This window comes from Cebus imitator, unplaced genomic scaffold (assembly GCF_001604975.1).
Source record: "Cebus imitator isolate Cc_AM_T3 unplaced genomic scaffold, Cebus_imitator-1.0 Scaffold242, whole genome shotgun sequence".
NCBI classification, from domain to species: Eukaryota; Metazoa; Chordata; class Mammalia; order Primates; family Cebidae; genus Cebus; species Cebus imitator.
The window spans coordinates 1,510,907-1,519,302 of NW_016107557.1; the positions used below are offsets into that span (position 1 = coordinate 1,510,907).

The window sequence follows — 8,396 nt, forward strand, 5'->3', positions numbered from 1 at the left end:
GTGTGGGTGTGTGTGTGTGTGTGTAAAAACCTATGGCATAAATTTCTTTTAGGTGTGTATTAACAGTATTGTTAACTATATGTACATTGTTATAAATAGATTTCTGTAACTTTTCCATCTTGCTTGACTGAAACTCTCAATCCATTGCACAGCTCCCTATTTTCCTATTCCCCCAGCCCCTGGCAACCAACATTCTAATTTCTGTTTCTATGAGTTTGATTACTTTAGACACTGATATGTGTGTAATCATGCAGTATTTGTCTTTCTGTGACTGTTTATTTCATTTGACATACTGTCCTCAAGATTCATCCATGTGAAACAGTCAGATTTTAAAGGAAATTAACAGACGCGTGATTCTTTAGTGTGTCAGGTTACATAGTCCATGGTTTGTTGCTGCTACAAAACAAAAAGATTCTCAAATAAACAAACTGTTTAAATGAGTTACTGGAGGGGCAAGAAGCCAGGGAAAACCTGTATGCTTCCTGCACGCTCCCCCCAGGATCTCAGCAAGTGGCATAACTACTTTGAATGCAAATGTCATTATCAGCTCTGAGATTTGTATGCAGCTAATAAAGTAGCCCCAAGATATGTTAAGCAAAAATGAATAGAATTGTGGGGAGAAATTGACAAATCCATGTTCATAGTCTTCTTAATAACATATTTGTAAAGAAATAGAATTGTATAATACTATTAACCTTAATATAAGAAGAAAAATATATAGAATCCTATATCCAGCAATTAGAAAATGCACGTTTTTCTAGGACTTGCATGGACTTTGTAAAAGATCACTGACTAGGCTGTCAAGTAAATCTTAAAATTTAAGAATTCCTATCTTATAGCCCATAATTTTTTTATCTTTTTTTTTTTTTCCAATTTTTTTATCTTAATGCAATTAACATATAGGTTATTAATAAAAAGATAAACATTTCCATAAATTTGAAAATTTTAGCATTTCTAAATCATGGGTCAAGACAAAATTATAATGGAAACTTAAAAATAATAAACAAGGTGTAAAATACTGCTTATCAAAACTTTTGTAAAGCAGCCAAAACAGTATTGCAAAGAAAATATATTGTCTTAAATACTTACATTTTATTTATTATTATTATTTTTAGATAGAGTCTTGTTCTGATGCCCAAGTTGGAATGCAGTGGCGTGATCTCAGCTCACTGCAGCCTCTCAAGTTCGTGCAGTTCTCCTGCCTCACCTGTCTCGAGTAGCTGGGATTACAGGAGTGTGCCACCAGGCCTGGTTAATTTTTGTATCTTTTAGTAGAGACAGTGTTTCTCCATGTTGGCCAGGCTGGTCTCGAACTCCTGACCTCAAGTGATCCCCCTGCCTCGCAGCTTCCCAAAGTGCTAGGTACAGGCATGAGCCATCTTCCCCCTCCCAGTATTTTAAAATGAAAGTTAAAATTAATGTGCTGTCTAACCTAATTTACAGTAAAAAAGAGAATAAACACAAAAAAGCAGAAAGGAAGTAAGAACAACAAAACAGCAGAAATAGAAATCACGGTTACAGCACAAGGGACCAACCAAACTAAATGTTAGTTCCTCGGTAAGACTGATTAACTCTGTCAAGATTGAGCACGAACAATCAAACAAGAAAGAGGGAAGGCGCATATAAACAATATCAGGAGAAAGTGTGGGCACATAAATGCAGGCGTAGAAAGAATTAAGGTTGGGCATGGTGGCTCATACCTGTAATCCCAGCACTTTCGGAGGCTGAGGTGGGAGTTTGTGACCAGCCTGACCAACATGGTGAAACCCCGTTTCTACTAGAAGTACAAAAATTAGCCAGGTGTGGTGACTTCTGCCTGTAATTCCAGCCACTCAGGAGGTTGAGGAAGGAGAATCACTTGAACTTGGGAGGCGGAGGTTGTAGTGAGTCAAGGTGGCACCACTTCACTCTAGCCTAAGCACCAGTGTTTTTATTTTAATAAAAATAATAATTATTATTGTTAAAACATGAATTGAATAGTACCAACAATTTTATGGCAATAAATATGATCATTTAGAAGAAATGGAACAGACTCCTAGAGAAATATAACTTAACCAAAACTGATTCAAGCAGAAGTAGAGTCTGAAGAGTCCTCTTAACAATTGAAGACATTAATAAACAAAAACCCACAAAGAAAACACTGGGCCAATTGGTTTTATAGGTGTGTTTTATAATAATGCAAATGAATGCAAATGAATATAGATGTAAAAATCCTAACAAAAGATTAGCAAACTGAATACAGCAGTGTATTAACAAGATAATACATCACGTTCACAGTAAGTTTATTTCAGGAATATAAGTGTAGCTAACATTAGAATATCTTATAATTCACCACAGTAACAAAGTAAAGGAGAAAGAGCCATATGCTTATCTCAATAAGTGTAGAAAGATTATTTAAAGTCAGTTCTTGCTCATGATTAAAAATGACACATAACAAGCTAGAAACAGAAGGGAACTTCTAAGATTTCTAAGAGAAAACTGCAACAACATCACTCATAATGATAACATGATAAAAGCATTGTTTTTAAAAAATGAGGAATAAGATAAGGATGTTCACTCTTACCACTTCTACTTAACATTATACTCTAGGTCCTAGTTGGTACAGTAAACAAGATAAGAAATAAAAGGCATAAGGATTAGAAAGAAAGAAATTAAACTGTCTTGTAATCTGTTTATGAAGACAGTATAGAACTTTCATAGCCAAGCCTGGAAGGTCCAGTAAAAGGAATAAAAGTTTTATCTGTTGCTGTGTAACAAACCACCCCAAAACAGTAGCTTAAAACAATAGGAAGCATTTATTATGTTCACAAATCTAGGGGTTGACTGACCCTAGATAGGTGATTCTTACTCAAGGTCTTTTGTGTAGTTGCAGTTCAAATGGTGGCTGGGGCTGGAGTCACCTTGGAGAAGCAACTTCTTTACTCTTGTTGACTGTGACCTCGACTGGGCTGTCATCAGGAACACCTACACAAGGCATCTCTGTGAGACCTGGACTTAATCACAAGGCAGCTGGGTTTCAAGAGTGAGCATTCTTAGAGAGCAAGGCACAAACTTTATTGCCTTTTGTGACTTAGCCTTAGAAGTCACAAATAACTCCCACAGTATTCTGTTTGTGAGAAGTGACTCACTAAGGCTATGCATATTCAAGGATACTCTTATTAGTTTGATGGAAGAAATTGTCAGTGAGTTGTGGATGTATTTTAAAGCCATCACAATTATGGATGATATGAATTTCTTCATAGATAACCCCCCAGAAATGTGGAGACAAGTCAAAGAATTATTAAGAAACATTTTGATAGTCTCAGAATTATAAGACGATAGACCTTTATATTACTGAAAGAAACTACTGTATTTACAAAAAAGTGCTTGTCATCTTTCTAATAGCAGGTTTAGATAAAAACTTAGTAGTTCCATAATAATAATACTAATAAGTATAGATTTAACTTAAATTTTATGGTAACTGTCACATAAATATTTGCTAACATTTTTTTCTTATCCCATTGAAGTTTGAAAATAAAGACTAGATGTCAGTATAGTGCTTTACCTTCTCAAAATCCATTGTTGACAGCTTTTTTTACTTAAAGATTTTCTCACTCAGTGTTAGAGTCTTTATTTTCAATTAAAAAAAAATCAATTTTGACTGGGTGACATGGCTCATAGCTGTAATCCTAGCACTTTGGGAGACCAAGGTGAGTGGGTTACCTGAGGCCAGGAGTTCAAGGCCAGCCTGGCCAGTATGGTAAAACCCTGTCTCTACTAAAAATACAAAATTAGCCAGGCATGGTAGCTGGCACCTGCAATCCATCTACTTGGGTGGCTGAGGCAGGAGAATTGCTTAAACCTGGGAGGCGGAAGTGGCAATGAGCTGAGATTTCACCATTGTACTACAGGCCATTGATGCACTGGAGTGGTTCCAAGGAAGAAGAACCAGACTCTTAGTGAAAAAGCTAGCATTGATTAGACAGGGAAAGAGAAAAACTAAAGAGGGCAGCATGATAGCTGACTTCAGATACCTGAACTTTTACCTGGAAAAAGGAGTTCTTTATTCTGTTTTAAGGCCAAAATATAGAACTAGGGTTCATGAGCAAATAATAGCATTGGCGAATTTCAGGTTAACATTAACTCTTAAGAGCTGTTTTAAAACCTACAAATGAACCCTCTGAACTAGTACGCTTTTTACTGGAGGTATTCATGCAGAGGGTGAATTTCCCACTGTCAGATCTTCTAGAGAATATTTGTGAATGAATTATAGAGGGTTGCATTAGATCACTTTGATCTATTTCTTGTATGCTTCATTTCTTGCCCCCTGTTCATCTCTTTCTCATCTTCTTCCTTCATTCACCTTTCTGTCCTATTACAATGTTAATTCCTTAACAGGTACAGCTTTCTTTTTTGACTAATAACAAAAATTTTGTACATAGCTTTGTTATATCTCTGAATAGTAGGTTAGTAAAGGGGGTATTAAAGATATCATTAAGCTACTTCCTCTCTCTCCCTGAATAATTAAATCTAAAAGCACTTGAGGTTGGGCCCACATGTGGAAGGCATGTAACTAAAGGTGGTAGTGTCCTTGAAGAAGCTTGTGATGTTGGGTTAGCATTGGTGTATCTAGGTATGAATGCATGGTTTTCAGTGCGTATAGATACACATATAGATAGGAACATAGGTATGTCTGTATATACATATTTCTTAGTCCTGTCCACTGAGAAGTTTTGAGAGCTGTAATACCTAATTAGCATTGGGCATGCTTAGCTTTTTATATCTAAATTTCATTCTCCACTAGGAGAAAAATAGAGCTTTGGTGAAATTGCTGGTTCCAGGTCTGTGACAGGGAAAGTGTAAGAATAGCCTGGAATGTCTTGTAGTGACGGAACATAAAGACATGCTCAAAAAACGATAAAGGCATATTAGAAGGATGTAGAAGCCAACTTGAGTCCACTGGCCAAATCTGGGATAATCTGAACATGAAAATAAATAATGATTACAACCTATTGAATAAAATAGGAATTAATACGCCTGTTTCAATGTAAAGAAACAAATGAATACATAAATGAGGGACAGGGAAAGTTCTACCTTTGTATAGATTGCCAACTAATAATGAAATGGTTGCTAAACTTGGCGGGTGAAAATTTGGTGAAGAACAAGTTATTTACATAATCTTGAAGTATCCCTTTATAAAATACTTATTAAATATAAGAAGGGGAATAGTAACTGTATACTGGAGGAGTCTGGTCAACACCAGCCTTAAATATGTGATCATGACCAGTAATAAGACATATCACATCAGAATCCTGAACTACCGGATAAAATGCAGTGAGCACATAGAATTGCTCTGAGATGAACATGCCAAAAATACACAACTGAACCCATCCATGGGGAGATAGATATCTGATAACTGAAATGGAGGAACACTATAAAACAACTGACATACAGTTTTCAAAAGGTTAAAAAAGACCAGGAAAGAACATGTCCCAATAATGTCCTTTAAGCAAAAGGACATGTTCTTTCCTGGTCCTTTAAGCAAAAGGACATTATTGGGACAGTTGGTGGAACTTGAATGGGATCTGGGTTACTAAAGTATCACTGTTAATTTTATAATTTTGATGGCTATACTGTGGGTGAGTAGAATTATGTCATTGTAGAAGATTAAAAAAATAGGAATAATCAGGTATGTTTGCAGCTTGCTGTCATGACTTAGAAAGAAAATTCTTTGTACTTTACTTGGAATTTTTCTGTAAGTTTTAAAATTATTTCAAAATACAAATTAAATATATATATAAACTTGGGGTACTGAATCCTAGCCAATACATGAAGTCAAAGAAAGAAAATGCATAGGGGTTGGAAGGGAAGAAATAAAAATGTCCTTATTGCAGATGACATGTAGAAGATCCCAAAGAATCTACCCAACAATGTCCTAGAACTAGTAAGTAAGTTAAACCAGGTTGTGGGATACAGGGTCAGCATACAGAAGCCAATTGCATTCCTCTATATTAGCAATGAACGCGTGGAAACCAAGATTAAAAAGACATTGTTGTTTATAGTTGCTCTAAGAAAATGGAATATATTGGAATAAATCTTAACAAAACATGTATAGGACCTGTATGTTGAAAACACCAAACACTGATAAAAGAAAACAGAAGGTGAACTAAATAAATGAAAAAGGCCTACCATGTTCATGGATTGGAAGACTCAGCATAGTCAGCTAGTCCTCTCCAGATTGTCCTGTAGATCTATAGTGACTCATAGGGTCAGTTCTCTCCAAATTGTTCTAAAGATCTAACATAATTTCTGTAAGAATTTCAGGAAGGTTTTTTTGTAGATATAAATAAGGTTATTCTAAAATTTATGTGAAAAGGCAAAAGAACTAAAATAAAATGGCTAAAACTGTCTTGAAAAAGTAGAAGAATCACTCTACCTAATATTTATTTTGTTTTATTTTTTTTAATATGGAGTCCTGCTCTTGTCGCCCAGGCTAGAGTGCAATGGCACAATTTCATCTCACTGCAACCTCTGTCTCCTGGGTTCAAGCCATTCTCCTGCCTCAGCCTCCTGAGTAGCTGGGATTACAAGCACCCACCACCATGCCCAGCTAACTTTTATATCTTTAGTAGAAACAGTGTTTCATGATGTTGGCCAGGCTTGTCTGGAACTCCTGACCTCAGGTGATCCACCCGCCTCGGCCTCCCAAAGTGCTGGAATTACAAGTGTGAGCCACTGTGCCTAGCCTACTTTACCTAATTTTAAAACTTAATGCATAACTGCAGTAATAAAGACAGTGATAGTGGCAGAGGGATAGATACATAAGTCAGTAGAACAGAATCCAGAAATAGACTTGTAAAAGTATGGTGAACTGATTTTTGACAAGATGTAAAGCAATTTAAAAAGATATCTCACACCTTACACAGAAAAGTTAACTGAAGATAGATCATAGATGGATGATAAATGTAAAAGCTTTTAGAAGAAAAGGGGAGAAAATTCAGGATGTAAAGCTACATGAAGAGTTCTTTTTTATTTTTATTTTTATTTACTTATATATATATTTTTATTGTACTTTAGATTCTGGGGTACATGTGAAGATCGTGCAGGATTGTTGCATAGGTACATACTTGGCAATGTGGTTTGCTGCCTCTGTCCCCCTGTCACCTATATCTGGCATTTCTCTCCCTGTTATTCCTCCCCAACCTCCCTACCCCTTACTGCCCCTACCCTAGCCTCCCCTAACAGACCCCAGTGTGTGATGTTCCCCTCCCTGTGTCCATGTGTTCTCATTGTTCAACACCCACCTATGAGTGAGAACATGGGGTGTTTGATTTTCAGTTCTTGTGTCAGTTTGCTGAGAATGATGCTTTCCAGATTCATCCATGGCCCTACAAAGGACACGAACTCATCATTTTTTATGGCTGCATAGTATTACATGGTGTATATGTGCCACATTTTCCTTGTCCAATCTATCATTGATGGGCATTTGGGTTGGTTCCAGGTCTTTGCTGTTGTAAACAGTGCCGCAGTGAACATACATGTGCATGTGTCTTTATAATAAAACAATTTATAATCCTTTGGATATATACCCAGTAATGGGATTGCTAGGACAAATGGAATTTCTTTTTCTAGGTCCTTGAGGAATCACCACATTGTTTTCCACAATGGTTGAACTAATTTATACTCCCACCAACAGTGTAAAAGTGTTCCTATTTCTCCACATCCTCTCCAGCATCTGTTGTCTCCACATTTTTTTTTTCTTTTCATATATGTATGTGTATATATATATATATATATATATATATATATATATATATTTTACTGCATTTTAGGTTTTGGGGTACATGTGAAGAACATGTATGATTGTTGCATAGGTACACACATGGCAGTGTGGTTTGCTGCCTTCTTCCCCATCACCTATATCTGGCATTTCTCCCCATGTTATCCCTCCCCATCTCCCCACTCCCCGCTGCCACCCCCTAGTTCCCCCTCACAGACCCCAGTGTGTGATGCTCCACTCCCTGTGTCCATGTGTTCTCATTGTTCAACACCCGCCTATGAGTGAGAAGATGCAGTGTTTGATTTTCTGTTCGTGTGTCAGTTTGCTGAGAATGATGGTTTCTAGGTTCATCAGTGTCCTTACAAAGGACACGAACTCATCTTTTTTTTATGGCTGCATATTATTCCATGGTGTATATGTGCCACATTTTCCCTGTCCAGTCTGTCATCAATGGGCATTTGGGTTGGTTCCAAGTCTTTGCTATTGTAAACAGCGCTGTAGTGAACATATGTGTGCATGTGTCCTTACAATGGAATGATTTATAGTCCTTTGGATATATACCCAGTAATGGGATTGCTGGGTCAAATGGAATTTCTATTTCTAGGTCCTTGAGGAATTGCCATGCTGTTTTCTACAA

At 36.7% G+C, this 8,396-nt stretch overlaps 1 protein-coding gene across 6 annotated transcripts in view; it reads left to right on the forward strand.

The window, feature by feature from the left end:
- The window catches only part of PTPN2 (protein tyrosine phosphatase non-receptor type 2), a 112,588-nt gene that overhangs the window by 34,041 nt on the left and 70,151 nt on the right, over positions 1 to 8,396 (forward strand). For 4 of the 6 annotated variants that reach the window (XM_037727862.1, XM_037727861.1, XM_037727864.1 and 1 more), the window contains exon 1: positions 6,921 to 7,098. The exons of the other annotated variants lie outside the window; for them this stretch is intronic. In XM_037727862.1, coding sequence (XP_037583790.1) covers positions 6,936 to 7,098 — 163 coding nt within the window. In that variant the 5' untranslated portion in view covers positions 6,921 to 6,935. Of the gene's footprint in view, positions 1 to 6,920; positions 7,099 to 8,396 lie in introns of those variants that run through there. 6 annotated transcript variants of the gene reach the window in all.